The 27,787-nt window shown below is 37.2% G+C and overlaps 2 protein-coding genes across 2 annotated transcripts; both read left to right on the top strand.

Annotated features, from left to right (window-relative positions):
- The first annotated feature begins 5 nt into the window (after positions 1–5).
- Positions 6–24,561, top strand: LOC112514782 (DNA annealing helicase and endonuclease ZRANB3). The gene is made up of 23 exons (XM_025121384.1): positions 6–251; positions 537–893; positions 1,362–1,494; positions 2,138–2,316; positions 10,730–10,803; positions 10,947–10,982; positions 11,078–11,168; positions 11,352–11,411; positions 11,857–12,043; positions 13,833–14,023; positions 14,336–14,440; positions 14,716–14,826; positions 15,275–15,340; positions 15,434–15,532; positions 16,958–17,188; positions 17,315–17,533; positions 19,544–19,852; positions 20,004–20,185; positions 20,256–20,358; positions 20,471–20,616; positions 21,735–21,814; positions 22,473–22,645; positions 24,266–24,561. Exons 1-23 carry the CDS (start codon positions 21–23, stop codon positions 24,353–24,355), a joined length of 3,453 nt encoding a protein of 1,150 aa, XP_024977152.1. The 5' UTR covers positions 6–20; the 3' UTR covers positions 24,356–24,561.
- Positions 24,562–26,443: 1,882 nt separating this feature from the next.
- On the top strand, positions 26,444–26,951 carry LOC112514687 (LYR motif-containing protein 4-like). Its single transcript, XM_025121282.1, has one exon. It carries the CDS (start codon positions 26,481–26,483, stop codon positions 26,757–26,759), a length of 279 nt encoding a protein of 92 aa, XP_024977050.1. The 5' UTR covers positions 26,444–26,480; the 3' UTR covers positions 26,760–26,951.
- Positions 26,952–27,787: the final 836 nt, after the last annotated feature.

The raw sequence follows: 27,787 nt of genomic DNA, 5'->3' as shown, positions 1-27,787 counted from the left end.
GGAAAAACAAACAGGTCCGAATGGAAGTACGTCATCTTGCCGTCGATGCTAAGCGCAAGGCAGCGGGTGACGATGTTCCGGCCGCACCCTGGAAGCTAACCAAGTGTCAAAAGCTCTCCTCAGAAAATTTCATGGTTCAACTCGAGATTTGCTCCCCGGATTCGTTCTTAGTCAAGCCATTGCGTGTTGATGGTTACACGTTTCCTGGAGAAGCCGCTTGTTTTGAAAAATTAAGCGAGTGCCTCTCTAATGTAAGTAATTGTCGTTCTTCATTGGATACGTTCATATGATAATGGTTATTATCGTAGATCATAATTAATACTAATTTAATCTCGAGTATAATACGTGTGTGTTTATTTGTGATGGAGGGGGTTAGTGAAACGTTAAAATTTGGGGTTTTTAATTTGTTATGTTTAAGATGGCATAACATGTGACCGCGGTATCTAATAAGTTTTTATGCCCATTTTTCTATTTCTTTTCTTTTTCATTGCATCAAAATCTGATTACGCTTGATTGTGTTTACTTGATGATGTTAGGTGCTCCCGTCACATTACACACAAAACCATGTTGGTGGAGAGGCTTGTGTTTTCAAGCTCACGGATTATGATGCAGTTGTCAAGTCATTAAAGATTGAACACATTGATTATAAAGATATCCCTTATGTAACGCGTAGAGCTGTAAGCATACTGTCACGTCCGTATGTCGAGGGGCGATGGGAACCCTGCAGGCCAGAACATTTATCTGATGTAAAGGTAGATGAATTAATGGGGAAACTTCCAAAGTTCCTAATGGACGTACTGCTCCCTTTCCAAGTTGAAGGTGTGAAGTTTGGATTGCGTCGGGGTGGCCGGTGTCTCATTGCTGATGAAATGGGCCTTGGGAAAACACTTCAGGTGAAAATTAGAAGAGAAGGTTATACATGTCAGTAGTTTTTTATAGGTTTTATCCTAAATCACTAGTATACCTCTTGCTCCATCTTTTTTTCGAGTAATGTGATTAGCCTGTCTTGTCATGGTATATGTACAACTTCATGTAGTCATTACACATTAGCACTTCTATTTGAGTTACCTGCAGTCACTCAGTCAGCATTGTCATTCCCAAGACTAAAGTTACATGATGATGATTGTCTCATACAAAATCTACATGGTTACAACCTTTTGATATGAAACTTGCATGGTTACAACATTTTTTATTTGAAAACCGCATGATTACACTATTTTCTTACATTATGGCAACTACATGTTGTATGGGCAGAAGTCTTTTCGTGCTGCAGAATGTTGTCTCAATATGATCCTGTCCTTGTATAACTTCTCTCAGATCAGGGGCTATTATGCTAACTTAGTTGCTTGCTTGGTTTTCAGGCCATTGCAATTGCAAGCTGTTTCATGAATGAAGGTCCAATACTAGTTGTTTGCCCTGCAATTTTGCGATATACATGGGCAGAAGAATTAGAGCACTGGCTTCCATCTTGTTTGCCCTCTGATATTCATCTAGGTATATTTCTCAACTATGGCTTCATCTTGCTATTCCAAGTTTATTAAGCCTGTGATCATTAAGACTAACATAAAGATGCTATGATCCTAAACATTGACCATGAGTTGAATTTTATATTACTGGGGAGTGTCGTATCGATGAATCTTGACAAATATGCATACAGGTTTGTTAAACTGTGCAGCTGGCTCTAAATATTCTAGCTCCACCCTGCATTTGTGGAGAGTAATGGAATTCATATTTTATGGAAACTGTGCCATAGTAACAGATGGTTAATAAGGAAGTGATAATATTTGTGGAGCATGGGAATTTATAAGCAACTTTCTGAATTTTGATTGATGGCAATGCAATAGTCCTCTTTTCCTTCCTCTTTTTGTTGCTTGCTTTTTTCGTTTATTGTATATGTGTGTGTGCTAGTATGTGTGGGGGTACCATAGTATAATCTCACAATATTGCTTCTCTAGGGGAATGTATATCCTTTCAACATGTGCATGTTTCACCTAATGCAAATAAATAGTTTTGTATTGTTTCTCAGCATGTGCCAAATAGTATTATATGAATGTGCGACAATTAGTAATAATAAGAACTACTTTTGAGCAACTTTTGGTGGCTGATGCTTTGCTTCTTCAATTGATTCATCTTCCAGTTTTTGGTCATCAAAACAACCCTGCAAACTTAGCAAGGTCTCCAAAGGTTGTCGTTATTTCTTACAAAATGTTGCACAATTTGAAGAAGAGCATATCCAAACAAAAATGGGCCGTTTTGATCGTTGATGAATCACATCATGTACGCTGTACGAAACGACCATCATCAGAAGCGGGAGAGGTACAACTTATATTTATTTTTAGCATGCAATTAAACTTGATTTCTAGTATATTTCATGCTTGTAAGTGTGAAGAATCCTCAGTTGACATTTGAGCTTCACTTCTTACTAATTCCTCCTGGCGAAACACTAATTATAATGTAGCATTTTTCCATTTGATGCCAGAATATACCATCTTTAATATGAACCACTGTCTAAATTTTATTTCTTGAATCGGTCAAAAAAATGGAAAAGAAAATACAAGCATTGACCGGAGAGACTTGAACAAAATGCTTAAAGGTAGGTAGAAGAAACAGGAACATATGTACAAACATCAACAATAGGAGCAATAGAGGTTTAAATTTTTATGTACAACAAATCCTAGTGACCACCATTAAGTTTCTTAACATTGCTAAAAGAAAGTATAAACATAACAACGGAATGTTTGACTAATATATGTAGATATGTGAAATTAGATCTTTTTTGGGTAAGGGAACACAAGTAATCATTAAAAATTACATAATAACTGAAGAGATTTTTGGCCAATGATGATGCTTTTAAATTTGTTCTTCATAAAAGTTGATTCACACTTTTATGGTCCTGGAATTTCAGAATCTAGGTACACATTAAAGATGCAAATGCAATGATAAATCAATTTGCTCCGAGAGATCCTCCTAGATAAACTTGGTAATTTGTGTATTGTATATCGATTACAATCAGGGATATATATATATAAAGATACATTTACAATCTAGACCCTCTAATATAATTATGTATATATATCACACTTAATTGTCTAATATTCCCCGTAAGCTAAGGCCGGGGAGCGACCTGTAGCTTGGACCGTAATAGGAGAAACCGTTGTGAAGGTAGCGGCTTGGTGAACACGTTTGCAATCTGTTCATCTGTAGATATAAACTGAACTGAAAGCTTCCGTTGCGCAACCATTTCTMGAACAAAGTGAAAGTCAACTTCTACATGCTTGGTACGGGCATGAAAGACAGGATTAGCTGAAAGATACGTAGCACCAAGATTATCACACCATAAGGTAGGAACTGACTTCACAGGAACCCGGAGTTCGCGCAACAGTGTTTGGAGCCATGTGAGCTCAGCAACAGTATCGGCTAGAGCCTTGTATTCAGACTCTGTTGATGACCTAGAGATAGTCCTTTGTTTTCGTGCAGACCATGATCCTAGGTTTGAACCAAGATAGAGAGCATATCCCCCAGTGGATCGACGGTCGTCAGGGCAACCAGCCCAGTTAGCATTGGAGAAGCCAGTTAGGGAGTTGTAAGCAGAATCATTGTAGGCATGAAGGATTGTGCCTGAATCATGCATGATTCGTAAACCATAGTCAGCAGTTCCCTGCAAGTAACGAAGAATTCGTTTGACTGCCGCCCAATGATTTCCAGTGGGGGAGTGCATAAATTGGCAGACTTTGTTGACCGCGAAAGTAATATCCGGACGAGACAATGTCACATACTGAAGGGCACCCACAATTTGGCGGTACTTGACTGGATCAGCAAACGTAGCGCTATCACCAAGAGCAAGATTAGCATTAGTGGTCATAGGAGATGAAGTCGGTTTAGCAGTAGACAGGCCTGCGCGTTGCAAGAGTTCAAGGATGTATTTCCGTTGTGATAGAATTATATCATGACCCTGACTGGTTACTTCAATACCGAGAAAATAAGACAAGCGACCCATATCCTGAACAACAAAGGATTGGTTAAGACGTACCATTTTGTCAATAGCCTCCGGGTTGTTTCCTGTCAAAAGAATGTCATCAACATAGACTAGCATGTATAAAATGGTGGCCCTGTGGGAGTAAATAAACAAGGAAGGGTCCATTTTGGATCCCTGAAAGCCAAGAGAATGAAGGACCGTAGAAAGTCTATGAAACCACGCTATAGGGGCCTGCTTTAATCCATATAAGGATTTGTGAAGTAGGCAAACATGATCGGGTTTGTCCGGGTCAACGAACCATGTAGGCTGTTGCAAATAAACTGTCTCGTTGGTCCCTCTTTAATTTGTATACCCACTTGCAATCAACTACGTTGGAATTTGGAACGCGTGGTACTAATGTCCAAGTACCATTCCGCATCAACGCCGAATACTCGTCAGCCATGACAGTACGCCACTGAGGGTACCTGTTAGCAATAGTAAAGGTGGTCGGTTCGACGTCAAGTTAAGGATGATGGGTATGGTATGAGGAGGCATTGTAAGGTTTGGTTTGTTTGGGATTGGGGCGTAGGTTGGGTGGTCGAGTACGGGTAGGCTGAGCTGGTGGTTCGGTGACTATGGAACGGCGGTGATAGGTGTGGATAAGGGGTGGTTGGGATGTTGTACCTGAAAATGAAGGATGTTGTACCTGAAAAGAAGAGCGGAACTAGACAAACAAAAAGAATTCCAACACCAAGTCATAAAATATAACACAAAAGTTATGACAAATCCATGAATAAGACACAAAAGACGGATTAAAAGTGTATCAAAATATACCCAAATATGATAACCCAAAAATATTGTTCAAGAGGTTAGGATGAAAAGTCAAGTATTTAACCGTTATCTTCAAACCTGCTCACTGCGGGCACACTGCTGCCCGATCTGGTTCCTCGGAGTTATGAACAGCAGGAGTATCGACTGGTGGAGCAGCAGCGGAAGGACTATCAACAGAGGGTGCATCAACAGTGGTGACAAGACAAACAGCAACAGCAGAAGTCGCAGCAACAGCAGAAACAACGACTAGCGTTGTGATTTGAGGAGGTGAGACGCATCGCACTTGCAGAGGGCAAAGACCCCTCGGGAACCGTGGGAATTGGGCCATCAGCAGGATGTCTTGACGGCCATAAATTTGCCGCAACTCGGTTCCAATCACGAGAATAGGCCCAATAACGGGCTGTTTTCTTTTCTAAGACGGTGTCTCGGTCTTCAACATTTTCAACCTTCTTCAGAATGTTATCTAACTTCTGATTTGTCTCCTCCCATTGCAAAGCTAAAACGGATAGCCATGTAGAGGAGCCATAACCGGATGCCAAGGGGCCTTTTGATGGCTGTTGGGATGGCCCAGCCACAATGGTAGGATCTTGGGGAACTTGCGATGATGGCTCAGACGTCGAGGCAGCAGGCGGCTGAGTTGATTGAGGATTCGGAATTGGGGCCACCAAATCTTCCACAACATCATCCACGGGTACAGGATCCTGTAAGTTAAGAAAGAGTCGAGAATCCCGTTCTCGACGATCTATAGTGTTTTGGCATAGAAATGGGGAGCCAACAATTATAGTATCTGAATCAAAAGTGGGGACATGAACAACGGTCATGAGCTTTGTGATTAGGGCCGGAAAAACCAATCGTGAGTGTGTCCTTTGAGAGGTTGCCCGAATAGATGCATGCATGATGGTCTCTAGATCGACCGGCATTTCCCTCATAATACAATAGAGAAGGGCACATCGTTCCCGCGATATGGTGCTATCATGAACCGTAGGAATCAGATTATGGCGCAGAAATTGGAACCATAATCCGGCATCCTTGTTCAAATGGCCAGCCAAAATGATTTGGCGTTTGTTGTCCCGAGACCACCCATGATCAGGAAGGATTCAGTATTTTCTTCAAAGCGGATTTGGATAAATTTAAATACTTTTTCTTTTGGATATTTAAAAGAATTAATTCTGCAGTCAAATCTGAAAATCTCGCATTATTTAAAGAAATGGGTCTTGTTGAATAAAAAATGTCTTAAAGTTGTCTTCCTCTTATTTTAATGAAAAGACCATATTTACCTTTTCCTTGTTTTAAGGGTAAGACCATCTTTACCTTTTTCATCCTTTCAAAAAAGGTGACAAGGCCAGCAAAGCTTACAAGAAGTGATGAGAAGTCTTTGCCCTCTAGATAAAGAAGGCTTTCTTCCTTTGGGTAAAAGGAATGTCCATCTCTCCCTTTTCTCCTATAAATTGAAGCATTTACTTATTTACTCTCAACTGAAGTAAATGCTTCAATTTATAGGAGAAAAGGGAGAGATGGACTTCCCTTTTACCCAAAGGAAGAAAGCCTTATTTATCTAGAGGGAAAAGTTGTGGATGTGGATGTCTAAGTCTTCGGTGCCATGTGGTGGAAGAGGCACGTGTGGTGGAAGAGGCACGTGTGGTAGAAAACGACGGCTGAGGCTGAGGAGGATGGAAGGAGTAGAGACCACCATTGCTTGGACCAGTGAGGAGGATAGTGTGTGTGAACTTGTCCTTCACAACAAAGAAAGTAGAGTGAAATTCAAAGTACACATGGTTATCAAAACAGAATTTTTGAACAGAAAGTAAGTTTTGTTTTATGTCAGGTATGTGTAGTATGTCGTTAAGGGAAAAGGTTTTGTTTGGTGAATAAAGTTGTGAGGAACCAATGTGTAGAATGGGTAAACCCTTACCGTTGCCAACGTGAAGGTTGTCCTCACCGTAGTAGGCCTCAAGAGTTATTGAAGCTAGATAGGTCCGGTGCAACATGATGGCTAGAGCCGGTATCCGGAAGCCAAGCTTGTGACCAGTAATCTGTAAAGTTGGCAGAAGGTGGTTGTCTCGTTCTCATAGGAGCAGGGTCGCAATTGGGGCAATGAGACGGGATATGACCAATCCCACACTTGTTGTATGTGCCAAAAACAGTGTTTTGATTATAAGCTTAACTAAATTGATTAGGGCTACCTCTTCATTGACTTCTGTTGTTGTAGTTTCCTCGTCCGTGTCCAGAATCACGTCCACGGTTGCGGTTATTCCCAAATCTGTTGGTCTAAAAGGCATGTGCAGGCTGTGCATTAACAGGCCGAACTTGAAGACTAAGTTGTGAAAGAAGCTGTTGAATAGCTTGAAGATGATACGGTTGAGGAGTAGACAAGGTGGCATCAGGAACCGCTGAGTTGCGGTTATTCGTGACAGTCGAGAATGCTCGAGGCGGAGAGATGTCAGTTGCAGATTTCTTGATCATGTAGTCATGGTCTGATAGCAGTCCATGAAGTTCTGCAAAGGCAGTTGGGAATTTGCGACCAAGGAGTGTTGACTTTAGCCCGTTGTATTCTTCTCTAAGACCCGAGATAACCAGCATCACCAAATCTTTTTCTTTCATTGGTTTGCCTATATTGGCGAGAGCATCAGTGTATTCTTGAGCCCTGGTCAAGTATGCGGAGGAGGTTTCAGCAGGCTTCATCTCTAGTTTAAGAAGCTGAGTTTGTAGGGTGTATTCCCTAGATGATGTGTGAGGAGCGTAAGCACGTTCAAGAGACAACCAAAGATCACGGGAGGTAAGTCTTTGAACGTGTTGGAACGACGCCTCAGAGATTGTAGAAATAATCAGCATCCGTACATGTGCATCATTGGAAACCCATGCTCTGTAGTTAGGATTCGGTTGTGGTGGGGGCACTGTGGTGCCGTCGGCATATTTTTCAGATGATGATGATGATGAGATAGTCATCAGTGGACTAAGAATGGTGCCATCAACATAGCCGAACAGGTTGTTTGTCAAAAAGGAACGGTTGAACCATTGCCTTCCAATAGCCATATTTGTTTGGTGATAAAGTGAAGCCAAACTTGTGGGAGTTATGGGTGTTTTTCTCGGTTGGAGTGAAATCTGCAACAATTGTCATTGGACAAAAGGTGAGGCAGCCGTAGGGTAGAAGATGGGTGCGGTAGCTTTAGGGTTGCCTTGTGATGGTAGCTGTAGGGTGTCTAGGGCTGGCTCTGATACCAAAATAAACTTGGTAATTTGTGTATTTTATATCGATTACAATCAGACATATATATAAGAGATACATTTACATTCTAGACCCTTTAATATAATTATGTATATATATCACACTTAATTGTCTAATACTCCTCCTTCTAAGTCATCCTTTGCTTCTATTCTTGTTGGTAATTCCTCTTCTACATCTACTATCACCAAGGCTTCTACCAAACCAATATTTTTTTGAAGTATATAAAATTTATATGCTGCAAATACTCACATGTACTCCTCACATTTAGTGAGGCTTGAACCCTTGACCTCCAAGGTGGCTAGGATCTATCAAACCACTATTGCCTGATAATGAACTCCTAAACAACCCTCTGATTTTAATGGTGCTCCGGCTGTTGCCTTCTCTCTTACTGAAATCTATAAGGCTTCCACTAGTTTCAATACAAACCTCTTTGCAAAGCTATAGGATGTACGACCCCTTTAAAGACTGCCACTCGTGACCATATAAATGCATTTTGTGGTCTCTCAGCGTCTGCAACATAAGGGATTCTAGATCCAAAAATTATTATGATTTATGATATGTTTAGCTTCCCGGGTGGATCTTGTCCTTATCTAGCCTATAGCTCTGATATGATACAGCTCCTTGTTTTTCCTAACTTCAACCTAATCATGATATCCTATGACGATGGCATGGGTGAGGTTTCCATACTTTCCTCTTCCCTTTATTCATACATCTCTTTTGGGTGAAATAGTAGGAACATTGGGTCGCTTTCCCAGTGCTAAGCAGTATACCCTGGAGGTTCTCATCTACGTTTGAAGTTGTGTGCATTGGGATTCTTATTATTTGAACATCTGAATTTGGTAGTGTATCCAACCAAGTATTTGTATTTGTCTATCCAGAAGTTATGTAGGACATACATGCTGAACAAAGATTGAATTTGAAAAACAAACAAACGTCTCCGTGAAGACCAAACCACACTAAATAAGTTTTAAGTTCATAGAAAATCCTAAATCACATGTGACTAATGGTACTATATAGTCATTGCTTTTTTGGTTAGAAAAATGTTTAGTATATAAGGAGGCGATTGAAGTTTGCCAAAAGTCTCAAGGCCACTCAACTATAAAACTGGCGTAATTTATACCCAATATTGCAAAAATGATGAAAATACCCCTGATTACAGAGTAATTGGTTGTCAAAACATAAAAAACAAATTATAGTGGTTAAAACATAAAATAAAACTTTGAATTATGAAAAATAGGGATGATGGGGTTTTGCACTCTGGTGACTTGAAAAAGAGGAAGTGGGCGGTGATGTCGCAAGGAGGGGAAGGGATGGCGGGGGAGGGGAGGGGAGGTAGTGGGTGGGGGACACTGATGGTGTTTTTTTTTAAGTATATAATATTTATATACGGCAAATGCAACAAAGAAACTCACACACCCTCCTCACCTTTGATGAGGTTTGAACTCCTTACCTTCTAGGTAGCCAAAGGCTACGATACCGCTAGGCCAAAGGCCCTTTGGTGACACTGGTGGTGTTATTGGTTGCGTTTTTTTTTTGTTATAAACTGTACAAGTACAAGGTTTATAGTACAAGTGATATTGCACTAATTTAAATTTTAGAATTCAGAATTACATTTTAATCAAGTTTTCTGGTTTTGCTAAAAAGCCCTTAAAATTTGTATATTACTTTGAATGTAATATTTTGTAAGCTTAAAATTTAATTAGAGGGTATAAGAGTCATTTTACGTTGATTCTGGCATAAAAGACACGAATATAAAAGTTGGTTGGCCTCCTTTGATGCTTTTACAATTGGGTGGCCTTTTTGAGACTTTAAGCAAACTTCGGTGTCCTGCTTCTATATTGAACCTTAGAAAAGTTAAAATAAATCAAGTATCAATTAGATTTTAAGTGGTAAATATTTTTATACTTTGTTGAATATGGATAATGGGTAATCAAATATGTAAACGGATATGCCATCAGGTATGTATCCAGAGCATATATTAATGGGATTGAGAGCATGATGACCATATTTCGTATAAAAGAACACAGATGTGCACGGTATGTCAAACTTTTATTATCTATTGTTATCCCCTTAGATTTGAGATCCCCCTTTCACTTGTTTGCTTACTAAAATCAGTTAAAACTTTATACAATGGTCTATCACTGTAGCACACAGTTTACATCTTATGTCTCCCACTTACTGTATCATTCATAAAAATCAGATGAGACTGGCAACCTTTTGATTTGTTTTTCTGGAGAAGAATTATGATCAGGTGCCTTGATGTGACATTTACTCAACTTAAAGTTGTGGTCATAGATTTTAACTACACGATGTCTCCTCTTACAGGTTCAACTTTTGCGTATTTAGACCCTGAAATCTTATGTTTCTTGCTATAAACTCTATTTCCATCCCCTGTTTTCCTTGTAAAGATCTGTATTTAGCAGCTCTAAGATTCATAATGCTTTGAGTGACGTGCAAAAGTACAAGCTAGTTACTATGAATTTAATTCAAACAAAAAGAGATCAACTAGTTTTCAGTTCGACCTTGTTTTTGTCTTGAATTAAACTGTTACTAGATTGCATGGAATCAATGTGTTACACCCTCCTATCTATTGAATTTCCTAACAAGCTTTGCGCTTGGATGGTTAAACCACAATAATGGTGGCACGTATGCTAACCCTAATCGCTTTCAGTTTTCTGTCATATTGATCTCCTTATTCTCTTTTTTGTTGTTTACAGACACAAGCTGTACTTGATGTGTCATCAAAGATCAATCGTATAGTTCTACTCTCAGGGACTCCATCTTTGTCAAGGTTGTGGCACGACAGATGTTTTATATTTCTGGATAGCGTTATGCTTATAAGTGATTTAGTAATTACGGGATCTACAGGCATTTAGTGCTTCAATACATGGATCCTAATTTCTTTGGTCTCATATTTCTCCTAGGTGCTCATAGGCCCTTCGACATTTTTCATCAAATAAATATTTTATGGTAACTTTTGCATCTCCGTTCTGTTGTACTTGGTTTTATGCTCTGGCTGATCGTCAGATCATGCAATTTTCTTGACAAATACTGTCTTTGTTTAGGCCTGGACTGCTTGGAAAGGACAAGATTGCATTTGCAAAAACCTACTGTTCCATGAGCAGTTCCCGAACTTCTCAAGGAATTGTCTATCAGGTAGCATTTGTTTGTCCATACCATATGTATAAATGATACTGCCAAGGTCCTTTGCCTCACCGAATTCATAGAACTACTACATGTCTCATAGTGGGTTGCATGGGATCAGCCGCAGCATCTCTTTTGCTGGCATATGCAATTTTTATTTTTTTTGCACATTTCATATGTTTATGTTTTTTCTAGGATTTTTCAAAGGGTATTCGCTTGGAGGAGCTAAATGTGTTGCTGAAGCAGACTGTCATGGTTAGTTCTTGTTGTTTGTGGATTCTTTTATCATTTGTTGAACTTCTCAATGAGATATTCTATCCTAGAATGTTGAAACAGTCCATAGTCGTCAATCATACTCCCCCTCCCCCCAAAAAAAATATGGATCTCTTTAATTCTGCAAGGATTGGGTATAATTATACACATGATAAAATAGAAATTTTAATAATAATTACTTATTTAATCTTTAAAAAATTAAAGAGTGTTTTGTAACATCAAATTTATTATATGGTTAGATCTAGAAAGAGGACTCTTTTTTCGGGACAAAGAAATATTGTGAAGTGGACTCCCTTTTGGGATGGAGGAGTAGTATATAAATGGGTTTGACCTATGAAGCTGTTAAGTCACTTTCGGTACAAAGATATTCTGTCCATTTATATATTGAAGGTTTTCTTCAGCTTTGCTGTTTGTTTATATTATGTAGATAAGACGCTTGAAGGAGCATGTCTTGATGCAATTACCGCCCATACGACGACAAATCATAAACTTGGTTTTGAAGAAATCAGATTTCGATTCAGCAATAGCAATTTGCAGCAGGGCAAATGATGATGCGTCTACAGAAAATGATGTTGAAGATGGTCCATCAGAGGAGGATAAACATCATGATAAAAGTAAGATTTCAGCATTCCATTTGTTTGTCTATGTAAACAAGGTTAATCATTCCCTGCCTCTAGACAATGATCCACACTTGCATGTATGACATAATTGTGCTGCTATTTGGTTTCTTAATTAATTTGTTTTGTAAATTCCCTCATTAGAATTTGTTGGACTTGCTAAACGTTTGACTTGTAAGAAGTTGCTTCAAGATATTATCACCATTGTTTGTTCCACTGCTTCAATTGAGTCAAAAACTTTTATGTGCTTTTATCTGGATTTTAGATCTGTCTTTCCTTTGCTATTTGACCTGTGGTTCTGGCCATATTCATATGTTTCTTAGCCTTTGCATTTGTTCTGTGCTCTATATGCTAAGGTCATGAATTCTAAATACCAATAAGCAATAACATTGGCTCAAGATGTGTGTGGTCTGTATCTTGCCGGGTTGCAAATGCTTATCGGTTGATGGCATTGAAAAACATCTTGCTTGTATTATGGGTAAAATCCTGTTTCTTAGTACACAGCCCTTTTCTCTAATGCATAAATGGTTGAATGTTAACTACCTGACATTCGTATTTACCAGAAAGGTATCTTGAGTATTTCCCGAGTCAAATAAGTCTCTTTGTGTGGTATAGAGTGTTAGAATCTGTTATGAATCACCGATCAACATACATGGCTACTATACTAGACCTCTTAAAACAATACCAAACAAACTAGTTTACCCTTGTTTCTCTTGCAAGCGTACTCTAGGGTTTATGTATCGTACATCGCACAATATCTTATTTCTCTATATACAGTTTACCCTGGGTGCCAATTTATTTCCACTTCTGTGACTGCTGAATATATGCACTCTATTGGCAAGATGATTCAAGTGAGAATAAAAATCTCTCACTAGTATTTTGACTCATGTCATTTCCTTGGGCTATTAATTCTCCAAGGTTGATGGTCTAATGCTTGAATGCCTCTTTAATTAAATTAATTTCTCTACACCCTTCCTAGTGTACGTTAACACAATTCCATAGAAGTCTACCCTTGCAGCATTGTCCTTCCTCATGTGAAATACTTATGTGACTGGTCAGGTGTAATAGCCATACCATGTCATTTGTGTTCATAGTGGTCTTCATATATAAACAGTGGTTGAAATTTGAACGCATATCTTGCATCTGATCTTCAAACATATTCATCATGCACCCTCAGGATGCGAAAATCCTTGTTGAGATGTCCATTTTCCCTTGAATATGTCAATGGATTGTAATGGTGGATGGTGCTAGGCAGGGTCCAGTATTAGAGAACTCCTTAGCCAAAAGTTGATAACCACAGTAGGACATATGCAACATTATTGAGGCAAGCTGGGAAACTTATGGAATAAGTTCTAGATTTCATTTCTGCTATAAACTTTGTCAGTACCAAACACTTCCAGTGGAATAATGAGAGGAAATATATTTATGAAGCCATCCCGCATTATTTCACATCTTACATGTGTTGCATTTGTATCGCAATCTGGCTTCTATGGCTTCATGCTTCTAAACCAAGTGCTCTAAGACAATCTCTATTCTTTGTCTCTGTACCTTGGGTATGCTATCCCCTACTTTGTTATATTTTGAGCATGCATCCTAATTGTGCTCTACTTTTCAGATTCCATATTTTTTTAAGAGCTAAAATGCTTTGTTGACTTTATCATTTTGATTATGCCTCTGTAAGGTTATTATTGACTAACCCAAAAAGAAGCTCAGGTAGGCTTACAATCTCTAAATTCTACTCATATCAGCTGTAAGAATTTCCTGTTCTTTTTTTTTCTGTCAGAAGATGCTGGTCGCAACTCTTCAAAACCATCCAATCAAGTTATTGGTATTGCAAAACTATCAGGATTCATAGAGTGGCTACTTATGCATCCAATCATTGCCGAATCTGATGATGATGAAAAGTTCGAATCAAGTCAAAGTTCTCATAAAATGATAATATTTGCTCACCATCATAAGGTTACCGATAGGGTACAGGTGAGGAAGTGTTTCTTGTCCCCTTTTGTATACCATTCATACAATAGTAAACTTGTTCATCTATAAAGCCCTCTTCCGTCGTTGACATTTGGCATACTAAATTTGAATGTCAAAATAGATGAAATGAAGAGAAGTTTTCAGGAGAAAAAACTAGCATATCTGTTATCTTTCTGAGACCAATCAAAGTTATTTTGAGCATCTGCTTTCATGTATTCTTTGTAATAAAATTCTGAATGAACTTTGGTTTCTCTTTATTGGAATATACTTTGCATTTCACTTTGTACTTGTCCTAATGTCTTTTAATTTGAACAGGAATTCCTATGTGAGAAGGGGATTAAGTTTGTACGTATTGATGCACGTGATGCATCTGCCAAAGATAGGCAGCAAGCGATCCATTCTTTCCAACATTCAAAAGAGGCATGTAGAGTGTCTTCTTAGTACTGTCTTCAACTCTGAGCATTTTAATGAAATTCACCATCTAGCTATCTATTTTCTGTTTCATCAAGTTCATACTGGATATAATCTTATTAAACATATCGCAGGATTCCCAATATTTGACGTACAAAAGATCCGTTGGGTTTTTCCAGCTTAGATTATAAGTTCATAAAGGATAATAACATTGATGAAATATGCATAAAGTTTTTGGCAGTCTCTAATGATAATAATAATAACAGTGCGACATGACTTGTCAGGTTAAAATTGCATTGGTTGGGATACTTGCTGGGAGTAGTGGACTTGACTTGTCAGCTGCACAGAATGTGGTGTTCCTAGAATTGCCTGAGAAAATATCCGACTTCCAACAGGTGCATCAACTGTGAGCATTGTAAAGATCCATAAGCTCGTTCTTTTGATAACCAAAAAGAAGAATAAAGGATGTCGTTTCTTGAACTATGATGCATTGGGCTGAAATATTTTTACCTGTTAATTTGATGTAATTATGCTTTGTAGTTAATATTTGCGATTTGGGGTATGTAATTGTTTTATTGCTTATGAAGGTGTATTGGTCTTTCTGTATTCTTGATCTTCTATCAGAATTAGGTGTGTTGTCTCAGAGATCATAGTGTTCTCGAGGTCAATTGATTGGAAGTTTTACATGAAATTCGCTGCTGCTTATTTATATGTTAAAAGGGATAGTTTAGGCATGCGGATCATATTTACATGCATTTCTTTCCATAAAAACCACTCAGCTTGAGAGTTTTTCTTGTTTTAATTATTCCAACAGCTTTGCTTGATGCAATTGTAATTTTCTAGGCTGAAAGTCGAGCTCATAGGCGTGGTCAAACTAAAGCAGTCAACGTTTATATATTTTGTGCCAAGGTGCTCATTCTCATCTATCTAGTATCTATATTGTTTGGGCCCATGTATGATTCAGTTTTTGAAGTGTCTTGAGCATTGGTGATTTCTTTCCAGGACACTTCGGATGAGTCCCATTGGAAAAGATTGAATAGAAGTTTGCATCGTACTTCATCTACTGTAGATGGGAAGTATGGTTCATTGAAGGAGATCATGGTACCTCCCTTTATCAATTTTTGGAATTTACTTTTGGTTAGTTGTATCTCATTTAACTATATTAGATGGTTCAAACTCCAGCATGTGCCCTGTTCTCCAGAATTTGTACAAGGGATATAAGTACTAGTAAAGCAATTCCTGTTTCTTTTTGGGCTCAGAACATCCTTCCTTCTTTTTCATCTATTTCTTTTAAGGGGGCGCTTGGTTTGTTTTAAGGGAATGGAAATGGGAATTATGTTAAGGAATGATTATGTTAGGGAATGAAAAGTCATCCCCAAAATTTACTAGGGTATGGATGATTACCCACTTTTAAGTAATCACTCATTGCATTATATTGACCCAAACACCATTATTCATTCTCATTCCTCACCCTCTAATACCCCCCCCCCCCCATCCCATTAATCTTTTCAGACTTCCATTTTTAGCATATGTGCAAAGACCAATTACATTTCGGACAGTTGNCCCCCCCAACCAAGCAGCTCCTAAGAATAAATTTTTATGTCCTATGTCCTTGTAGAGTTTATAGCCCGTTTTGGCATCTTACTCAACTTTGCTTTTGCAATTCTTATTAATTTATTTTAGCTTGTTGTGATTCTTCGTTCTTTAGTATATTCTTCTTTTTTTCCTGCTTCCTGTTTATAGATATAAGATTCTACTCATGGATCACAAATGAAGTCATATAAATATGCTCCCATCAATATATACAGTAAGGAATGAAGTTCTTTAAAATTCCAAACTTAAAGGCCATGCAAGGCAAGTTGGATAGTCATATGCGCTTTGCTACAGCCCTGGGGTTATTCTCTTGCATTATACAAGTAATTCCACTACACCTTTGCCACACACCCACCTTCCTTTATGCAAGGAGAAGGGAAAAGGTCCAACATAAGAAGAATAATCAAAAGGGGTGAACTTGGTGGGAAATAAGTTGTTGTTGAAGAGCTTGCTGTAACCTATACCCAGGAGGTCTAACTGCGGCTATTTCTTCCTCCACCGTTTCACCCTTGGAGTTACAGGATCCACTCTCGGGGCACCATCATTGAACCAGGTCAATTGCTCTAATACCAATTTGCTACAACTCAGATTCCAAGATGATGATTAAAAGACAGCAGGATAAGTGATAAGGAGTCTGAATGATTAAAATTCACCTAAACCAAGAAAAGTCCAGCCTTCGAATCTCTCCAATATAAAAGAGGGAATAATAATTTTCAGCATGCTCCAATCCTACTAGAAACGACTATTTACATGATTTCTGTACTTATGTTTGTATTTAGTTAAGTAAATATTTGTCCATGAATGACTCCTTTAAATTTCATCTGGACTTTTAAGTGGCCTCTCTCTCTAAGGGTGGATGGAAGCACTCATTTTTTGTCCTGCATGCTTTGTGGATTATATTTATTCTGAGACTTGATTTTCTTACTTTTGCAGGTGGAAGATGTCTCTTTACTTGAAACTATTGAAGGAAGAGACAAAACAGAGAATTTGCTCTTTGAGGGGGAAAATGATGGTGAATCTTCTTCTATTGAGCTAGTGAGATGCTCTCAGTATTCGTGTGGTGAAGAGATGCAGTCTGATGAAGTCTTTGATGGAACTACAATTTCGAGAAATGAAGATGCAAATAGCAGTGATTCATATCTCAAGTACAGCTACAAGAACAATGTACTTCCAAACGTTGCTACACTTCCCTTTTAATTACAACTTCCTTTTGGTGCTCTTAGCATTAGGTTAATTATCTGGCTTGTTTGAACCCATTGTCGCTGCATCAAAATTTTAATTGCTCTACAGGCTTTTATCGCTCCTGATGTAAATAATGAAGAGCTTATGGCTCCTAATGGAACAGTAGAAGAATATATTCATGAAGGTAGGCGGGAAAATAGAGTTCTTCCGCACACTTCACATGAGGCTGACAAGTCTAATGTGATGGAACTGCCAAGTGATGGGGAGCCTATTGACCAGGTTGAAGCTGACACAGATTGCATCCCAGCACATTCTCTCCGCTTTGAGGTATAGAACTGATTTTAGATTCAATTTTCTTGCTTATGGATGCCCTCAACCGTATTTGGTGTGTTAATGTAGTAGACATTGTTCTTACAGACAAGTCTAATGCTTACGCATGTTTATGGATGTTTATCTGTACACTGAGCTATTTCTGTGATGTGAATTACAGTATGAGAAACTTGGGATCTTAGTAAAACGTGAAGGGGATATGCTTTAATCCTTCTTTGTATATCTTCACAAGTTAGCAAGCCATCGTGCATTTTAGAAAGTAATGTTTCTATTGACGTGAGTGCTAATTGTTCCTTATCAATTACTTGCCTTTTCTGTTTTAGAAAATAAATTTTCCTAACACCTTACTTTCCTGGTGGTGCAAAGATTTTTACATCAAGTATAGGTAAACTTGATGTTAGCTCATTAAGCTGTATATTTCATAGGCCACAAAGGATATCTATGCTATGACCACACTTTGAAATGATAGCTTATCTGCAACGATGTTAGGGAAATTTTTTCCTTGGGGTGACTATCTTGCTCATTTGAGGGCCAGATTAGTAGCTAAAGGCTACTTAGAAAATAATGCGGAGACGTTTAGCCTTGCTGCTAAGACATTAGTACCTGTCCATCACCGATGTGCATCAGTTTGGTATCAAGATTCATGGCGTTTCTTAATGTTGTTCTATATGGAGCTGGCTTCGGGTTTTCCAGTTTAGGAGGAAGGCTATAGAGTTTGCCATATGTGCATATCTTTATATTACTTAAAATAGCACCCCCAAAAAAAGTGTTTTTAGTAAGAAGGAAGTTCAAATTAAAGACCTAAGAAACCTCAAATACGGACATCTTTGTATGCCAGATGAAGTGTGTCTTAGATATCCTTACTGAGATTGGTATGCTTGACAGTTGGCTAGTTCTTTGCTGATTCTAGGCTATGTTTGGCAAACTAGCAAATAAGCTAGCTGTGCTTGATATAACTAACTGATAAACTAGTCATGTTTGGTAAAAGCTAACTTAAAATAATTTAAAATGACTTAGAAGGACAAGTTGAAAAATTAATTGGAAAAATATAAGGGACATAAGTGAAAAAAGCCCCTGGAGCTTATTGAAATGCTACTTCCCAAATGGGGTTTTTTCAATAAGGTCAATAAATAAGCAAACTTATTGTTGCTACACATGGCCCTAATGTCAAGCCTTATTGAGATGATGGGGAACTCAGTGTCTAATGGCAGTATAGCTGACTAGTAGAGAAATTGAATTGTATCACTGTTTGTGACCATATATTGCTTTCTTGGTGAGACTGACGATCCAATGCAATATTATGCACACCAAGGTATCTCAAGGGTCCTCCACGAAGAGGTTATTTTTAGACAAACTTGGGGTTATTCTGGTTCTAGCCTCGAAGGGTTGTCCTTATAGCATGAGGTCTACAATAGGCTACTCTGTTTTTTTTTTGTAAAACAATTGGAAGAGCAAGAAACATGTAGTTTCTTTATTATATCAAGTGATCTTGCATGACATTTTACAAAAAAGCTAGGTGATTATTTAGCTAGTTTAATGGGAATTTATTGTGACAATAAAGTTGCCATGCACACTCCTTACCAAGCAAGTATTTCATAAGCACACCAATAGTGTTAAAAAAATTATCTTCATTTCGCTTGTTTGGGTATTATGGGAGATCATGTTGTCTGCATTTTGGGCAAAGCCATTTTGCAGATCACAAATTAACCAACTATGTGACAAGTTGGGTATGTTTTACTATACATTCTCCAAGCTGTGTTAGTGTATTTACTTCATTTTACACGTCTTCATTATTTAGGATTTTTTTCTTTCTAAGTTTATCATCGTCTCGGCCCACCCAAATTTGTAGTGTAGTTCATCTAATTGACCTTGCTAGAATTCCTAAAAGAATTGGGCACCACCACACCCGGACCTGTGTAACATAGTTGTCTATCTAGTCCCCGTATGAACTTGAGCTGTCACCACTGAATGTCCCTAATTGTTTTTAATCAATTTAACCCTTTTCAGGTCAGCAAATACACTGGAAGAATCCACTTGTATTCATGTATCCTGGGAGTAGAAGCAAGGCCTACCCCATTATTTAAAAATTTCCGACCAGAGGAACTTGAGACAAAAGATCCTCCAATTCATGACAGCAAGAAACTGGCTCGTAAATGTATCAATTACGATTTAATATACAGGCCTGCTCTTGTGTATTTTGTTAAAGAATGGAACAGTCTCAGACCTATTGAGCAAAGTAAATTATACAACAAGCCTCTGCAACTTCCTTTGGCTGTTGAGTTGTGTTTGAATGAAAGCCAAAACCATGACAAAGAGGTTTGTTTGAAAATTCTTTATTCTTTTCTGGGTATCTATCCGTCTTGTATCATGCAATGCACCTATAAATACCATATATAAACCTTTGTTTATCGTATACAAATGTATGTATGTACATATTTGGAGTAACAGTTAAATTATTATCAAATAGGGATTGCTAAAAGGAGGAAGTAAGAAGCGTGGTACGTCGCTAGATGATATAAGCCACCCCCTCCCCCCAAATGCTGTATGGAAGAGTGTTTCTCTTTTTCATGGCAAAAAAGAGAGACATTACCTGCAGGGTTGGACACTCCTTGGTGAGCCGCTCTGTAAACTGTGTCAAAAAGTTTGCAAGTAAGTCAAAAATAGCAGTTAACATAAAAATTTGACCTTAGGATGCAACTAAGTCTACCCACATTTCCAGGAAGAAGAGTGCCAAGGAGCCTGAATTCTTTGAGGACTTCTTTTGTGATTTGGAGTGCTATGAAGAATATCGTTTAAGAACTAGTAATAGATACCTACGTAAGGTCAGTATTTTTATTCCAAATGTCATCTTGGAGATTGTATCATTTTTTCTTTTTCTTTTTCTCTTTTCCTGTAGGTTGACTATTTATTCTAGTTTTGACATGAGATTTGCAGGGGCTTGCCCAGATTGAACATGGCATATGTACAAATTGCCATCTCGATTGCCGCAAACTTGTGAAGAACATCAAACCTTTGTCACTTGAGAAACGTAGAGAGTTTGTTATGAGAGAAGCACCAAAGATGGCAGCTCGTCGAAGTTTGTGAGTTCATATGTCAATACTCTCACGTTGGCTTATTTGCCGTTTTATCACAATATCACATTCCATTTCTGAATATAGCAATATTTCAATAGAAGGAAATGAGCAACTGAACTGTTCTAATCTGTTGTAGTCCTGCTTGAATAACTAATCCGTAACTGCATGCACAATATTGTTCTACCGGAAGTCATTATCTCAATTGCTCATTTTCAAACCTTGGGCCTTTGATTTTTTGGATGCAAATTCAAGGCTTTCAACTTAATGCACATGATCACATTTTCTTCTTTTTAGACCCTCAAAACCTTGAGGCAAGACATTTACGATTGTTACATCAAATTACGCATTCTTTTTGGACTTATAAAACACTTTCTGACAAATTCTCTAACCCTCCCGTCTATTAAAAGCTTTTCTGCAAGCTGGGGGTATTCACGAAAGGGACATCTCTATCCCTTGGGGTAGAGGAAAGGTATACATACATCCATGCCCTACTTTCGAGTGGGATAGACCGGGTACCTTTGGTTTGTTTTGGTTTTGCATCCTGTCATTCATGTATAATAGTTGCATTTGGAATTGAACATGTTGAACCTTAGCCTCACTTTCCTATAACCTAAATATGTATCCAGTACTTGAGTAATCCAGCATTGCTATAAATTTTCCAACCAAATTCTTGGCTTTCTCCATTTTCTGGAAATATGTGGTTGTATGGAGTATGCATGAGTAAAATCTAGGGAGCATTATGTGAGAATATGTGGAACCTCCAGATCACTCTCCAAAAGAGCTCTTGAGGAGAAAGGGGAGGTTCCAACATATATACAGGAGAAATGGTCCAAGTCTAGCTGATATATGACTCCAACACATTCAAATGATATTGCTCTGAGGAGTTCTTTTTTACATGTAACTTATTTGGTACTTAAACTCCATTGAATGGGAATCGAAACATTTCTTCACTAGAAGACTTCTACTAACATTGAAGTATCCTACAACATCAATTTGTATATAAACATTTTTCCTGGTTTTAGGAGGGTGCTTATCTATTATGGTACATGGATGGATGTGTTGCATATTTCTTGTGTTTAGATCGAATCATATCCCTGATAAATCTCTGTTCTTATTTTCTCTAGACTTGAAAAGCTCATCAGTGATCCATCTGAGGGCAATGCATGGCATGCAGATCATATTGTGCCTGTATATCGAGGGGGAGGTATCCTAAATTATTGCTTGAATTTAGCATAATGTATAAGCAATTTATTGCTGAAATTATTATTCGGTATATCGGTTTATAAAACTTCACCTTTTCCATATTAGTTTTACTAAATCTTATTATAGCTAAAACTGCAACCAGGGGAGGATTCAGTAATAGCCTAGGGCCCCGCCCTGTCGTCCCAATGCAATGGAAAAAAATTAGAAGTCTTAAAGGCGCACTACACCTGCTTTAATTTGTTGTGTGCTCCCTTAAGTTAACAAAAGGAGGTTGCAACCTATCTGTAGTGTCATTGCATGTGACATTATTGGTTGCGAGTTTGAATCCGTTTGGCTCTTTTTTAATTTTTTGGTAAAAAAAGAAAAAACCACTTGGGTGTTGGAAAAAATCACTTGTATGTCATTTTGTATTTACAGCGCAAGTCTGTACATTTTATGACTTATTTTTGTTTTGTTTTATATTATATTAATTCCTATAGACAAGGTGTTTGAATCAGTTGAGAACCTTTTCTTCCATCTGAATCGATATTACTGCATTCCAATTCCTATTTTGTGTCCCCCGTTAGTAAATTTTTCTGGATCCGCCTCAGACTGCCACGCATCCTAGTAGACCCAATATTGAAACTTCTACTTCATTTACTTATAATATCCATCTGCAGGTGAATGCAGATTAGAGAACATGAGGACCCTTTGTGTTGCGTGTCATGCTGAAGTTACTGCTGCTCAATGCACTGAACGACGCTCAGAAAGAGCAAAGGCTAAGAAACAACTTAACCGCATGCTGGCAAAGCTCAAAGCCGTTCAGGACGCTGCAAAGATCACCGAAGAAAAGGTTGGTTTCTTTTAGCTTCTTGATCTTCCTGTTTCTGATACTTTGTACTGTGCTTCATTCTATTGGCATATTTATTATATTGGCTGTGGAAATTGAGCCATGACTTGTCACATTAGGAAAAACGAAACCAAACCAAACCAAACGTACACAGTATATCTCATATGGCGGTGGGGTCTTGAGATGGTATGATGTGCGCAGGCCATGCCTCTACCCCTAACGGTAGAGAGGTTGTTTCCATGAAGACCACGGGCTTATGGAACATCTGGAGATGAGGTTATTTCATTAATATTGATGGAAAAAAAATATTGTTAAAGGCCTTTGGGTTTGGAGGGAAGTTACGTTAGGAACCCAAAGTTAATTAGGAACAAAGCACGTCATGTGTACCTCTTCAGGATGAGTATTGATTATAATGAACATGAAAGTGTTATTTGTCATGAATCACACATTCATGACGAATATAGAGGTGTTATAGACATGTTATTCATCATGAATCACACATTCATGATAAATAACATATCCATATTTTTTATGAGAATATCATGTGGGACGGTTTCCGGGCTCCTAATCAATTTTAGGTTCCAAATGGAACATGTCACTTTGGGTCATTGATATGTCAACAAGGCTAAAAGAGATGAAATCATACTTTCATTTTCCTAAAAAAAAGGCTTATGAAATATTCCTCCTTTCAATTAATTTGTATAGCAGATGTATCCCCCCCTACACATTTAAGTAGCTAATCAATAATTGTTAATTATGCTTACCCATTTTATGATAACCTAATTTTACACATTTATGATTTATTTTTAAATTAAAATAGATAATTTAACTGAATGACATGTTGAAAACTTGAACAAATTTATAATCTGAATAAGAGCACTCAAAATAATGCATCTGACAGATTTTTAATCTTAGAAATAATCTCTGACACGGTTGAAACTTATATATGCATATGTTAGATTATATGTATATAGAAAGATAGTTAGATTCATACAAGAATAATGGATCAAATAAGAGAATAAGAAAACAGTTGAATCAGATGTGATTTTATACTAAAAATCATGTGTAAAAATCACATGTGATTCATGCCACTTTGGCCGCTACAATATCTGGGCTATCTGTCCGTCTAGCCTCCATTGCAAGGGGAGTGTTGTCCAATGTCGGCTCGATGTGGATCATCCAATTCTCCTCTGTATATGTTGGAATCTTCTATCTCTACTCAACTGCTTTTTTGGTGTGTAATCTTGTAGGTTCCACATATTTACACATAATTTTTATATTCTATTAACTTCTAATGTGTTGCACATGTACATATAATAATCAAATCGATACAAGATGTATGCATAATACCAAATCCGATTCCACCTCAAGTAACCAATAAAGACTAGGCTTTGAAGTCCTCCTCATAGGTTGTCAGTTTAAGTCTCCTTAAGGTCACTGTTATTTTCAAAGCCATGGGATTAATCGAGATGCGTGCAAGTTGGCCTGAATACCCAATAGTTACCAAAAGAACTTATATATAGCAGGTTCAAGAGTTATCGAAGATGGTTTGTGTGCGTATTTGTAGTATAAAAACACGTGTTTTGTGTTTGTGCCGACCATTATTTCATAAAAATATTTCAGGATCATGATGAAAACAACACGTTTGATGATGAACTTCTCGTCAACGTCCCGGGGAGTTCCTACGGTACAACGAATAACGTTTGTAACTGATCATGTCGTTGGGATCTTCTATTAGCCTGGTGTGAGGATGTAAATTGTGTATCGAGATGACAAATTGTTTTAGTCAAAAATCATAGCAATTGTAATTTTGAGAAATTGGGACAAAAGACATGAGATCGGTTGAGTTACAATCAGTATTTCTGAATGGTTTTCTGTAAGTATAAATTATTTATATACTACAAATAAAACTACATAATTTTGGTAACAATATTTTGTTTATTCTACATTGTATATTTAATATTTGAGAGAGATCACGATGAAAAGATTTTTTTTAATTATTGTTGTTGATTGTCATTATCATATTTGTCATTAATTGTGAAATAAATGCATGAAGAAATTCTAAATATTCATAAATATTATAATATCAGAAATTCTAATAATAAAAATATTCATAAAAATTTTAACATCATAAATTAAACATGTGTACAATTCAAACATTATTTTTTTATAAATATTTTTATTCGTAAAATAGTGATATTTTGTAAACATGTTTAATTTCTGATATTATAATTTTTAGTTAACATATTTGATTAAATTTACAATATTTAAATGTTAAAAATATTATAATTAAAAGTACAATGTTGTAATAGAAATTGGCGATGCTATAATAAAAAATGTCATGTCAGCACCATCGTACATGTGGATAACCTAGGTGGACGATGAGGTGGCAAAAATCCTGGTATAATGAGTAAATTTTATTTAAAAAATTACTCAACGCTATAACAAGTAAATTTTTGAAAGTACATTATTGTAATAATAAAAACTGAAAATACAATGTTATAATAAAAAAAATGTATAAATAGGTTGTTGTTTCATACATTTTACTCTTATATAAATGAATCTTTTGTAACATTAATCATTAATATAAACATTAATAATAAATGTTATAATATTTATAATAAATATTAACATTTATAATTAATATATTGTCCATGAATAATAACACATTAACACATTTTTGATAATTCCCACTATTCTTAATAAAAATTGAGGTTATTAACGAACATCAATATGAGAACCCATTCACAACTGTAAGGTAGTGTTTGGTACACTGATTGGATGGAACAGGATGAGACGGTACAGGACGGGACGGTACGGGACAGGACGGGACGGGACAGGACTAATTGTCTGTCCTATGTTCTAAATAGATTAAATTACAAGTCAATACGAGTCTAATAATAGTGTTTGAGTGTGTTCTATAAGGTAGTGTTTGGTACGCAGACTGGATGAGACAGGACGGAACAGGACATGACTAATTGTCTGTCCTATGTTTGGTACGATTAGGACAGAACATGACAAAACTATTAAAATGATCATATTACCCCTAAATGTTGTTCAATGTTATTTTATATCATATAATGATTGTAAAATGACAACAAATCAATCAAAATATTTTCATTTTAACTTTAGTCTCATGTTGTTCCACCTTTTTTTGGTGAAACAAGAAATATCAAGATTTGTCCTACTAAAATTAAAAATAGTCTCACCTTGTCCTATGTTTTTTTTGTCCATGACATGCCAAACATAGGACTACTTTTTTTGTCTCATCCTGTCCCATGTAGTCTGCATACCAAACGCACCAATTGGTACATTTTAGTTCCTTCTAAATTGGAGGGTGAAAATGAACTAGTTTTTTTTTAACATTGGGGACTAACATGCAATTAAGTTTTAGAGTAAACTACAAATTTCTTCTTGTGGTTTATCAAAAATAACACTTTTTGTCCTTATAGTTTTAAAAAATTACAAGATAACCATTATGGTTTACAATAACGTTCGAATTTTGTCCCTCCCTTTAATAGCCGTCGAATTTTTTCATTAAATGAGGAACCTTTTGTTCTTTTATTGATTTTTCTATCTTTTACGTTTTACCTGATACCTATCATTTAATGGAATCTTTTAACAGCCGTTAGAAAGAAGGACCAAAGCCAGACATTTTTACAAATCTTTCTTGTAATTTGAAAACTGTAGGTATGAAAACCGTTACTTTTGACAAACTACAAGGATCAAATTTGTAGTTTACTGTAAGTTTTATGATCTATGATATACATTGAGAAAATAAAAAAGGAATAATTAACGGAAAACCACAGCAAACCCCTTTCTCTTTCGCCGGATAAAAATGGCGACGGCCGTGCCACCGCCGACTCGGACGGAAATCATCTCTCTCTTTCGCTCACTTCTCCGGTCAGCTCGTGAGTTCTCTGACTACAACATCAGAGAGTACACAAAGCGCCGTACAATTGACTCGTTCCGTGACAACAAGACTTTATCAGACCCGTCATCTATCGCCGCCGCCTTCACCGACGGCAAGTCTCAGCTTCAGGTTGCCAAAAGACAAGCTGTTGTTTATTCACTCTATGCTCCCAAGGTCAAAAGCATCATGGATATCAAACCTTGATTTGTTCAAACGGTATCTGATTTTTGCTGTTAGGGTTTCTCAAAAAAACTGATGCAATTAGCAATTTATACACATTGAGTTTATAGACTTCCAGAGAAATGTATTCAGAGTTTTGAGTTTCTATTTAGCCTAATAATTTGTTTGACTATGTACCTGATGTTTTGGAAATATAATTCTGGTTCTGTTTCCTCATGGGTTTATCTAAGGATGGATTAACTATAGATTGGAGATTCACACTGATGGGTGTGTCTATGAGGTAGTGTTCTGCAGCATGGAATTTGAGATTGGAGTTTCCATCGTAAAGGAAATTTTGTAGCTTGTTGTTGGTATTGTCTATGATATAACCTGCTTTACTTCATCATAAGTTCATTCTTTACTGAGTTCATTTCAACATTTTGAGTGATTGTTGTATTTGTTTTCTCTTCCTAGGGAAGAGGAGTCTATTGATAACTTGATTTCCTTGAACTGGATCTTTTGCTTTCAGCTTTAATATGCTAGCAAAAGCTGACTAGTGATATTGATTTGATTTGGAGTACTTTTATCGGCATCTTAGTCAAAGATTCAGCTGGCTGTTTGATTGGTTTTTCATTAAGTCCTGTATGGATAACGTTGTCAGTGTGGATTAATCTGTCCGTATAGATTAGGAAGGTTTTTTTTGGGAGGGTTTTCTCATGTGGAAGTAGTGTGTTTTTTAATTGTGGAGGGACAAGTTAAGAAAAAACTTGGCTTTCTGTATAAAGCTCCCCCCAGAAGCTTATTGAATAAGCCACTTCCTATATCATGAAGCCACTACCAAACAGTCATGTATAGCGGACCGAATGAATTGTGAGTTTAAGCTGCTGACAAACAGGCCCTCAGTTTGTACTGGGGCACACATTCGCAAATCACACCATTAAAGAACTTGAATTTGTTAGTTTTAATCCAGTTTCTAGATTTTGAACCTCTGTACAAAATAGATAACATGGTTTCAATAGTGTGCTCGTTAGCTTTGATGCTTCATAACTAAATATTAAGACGTGCCAGTGGTT

Source organism: Cynara cardunculus (genome assembly GCF_001531365.2).
Source record: "Cynara cardunculus var. scolymus isolate 2C chromosome LG 6, CcrdV1, whole genome shotgun sequence".
Lineage (NCBI taxonomy): Eukaryota > Viridiplantae > Streptophyta > Magnoliopsida > Asterales > Asteraceae > Cynara > Cynara cardunculus.
This window is presented reverse-complemented; position numbering and strand designations above follow the sequence as displayed.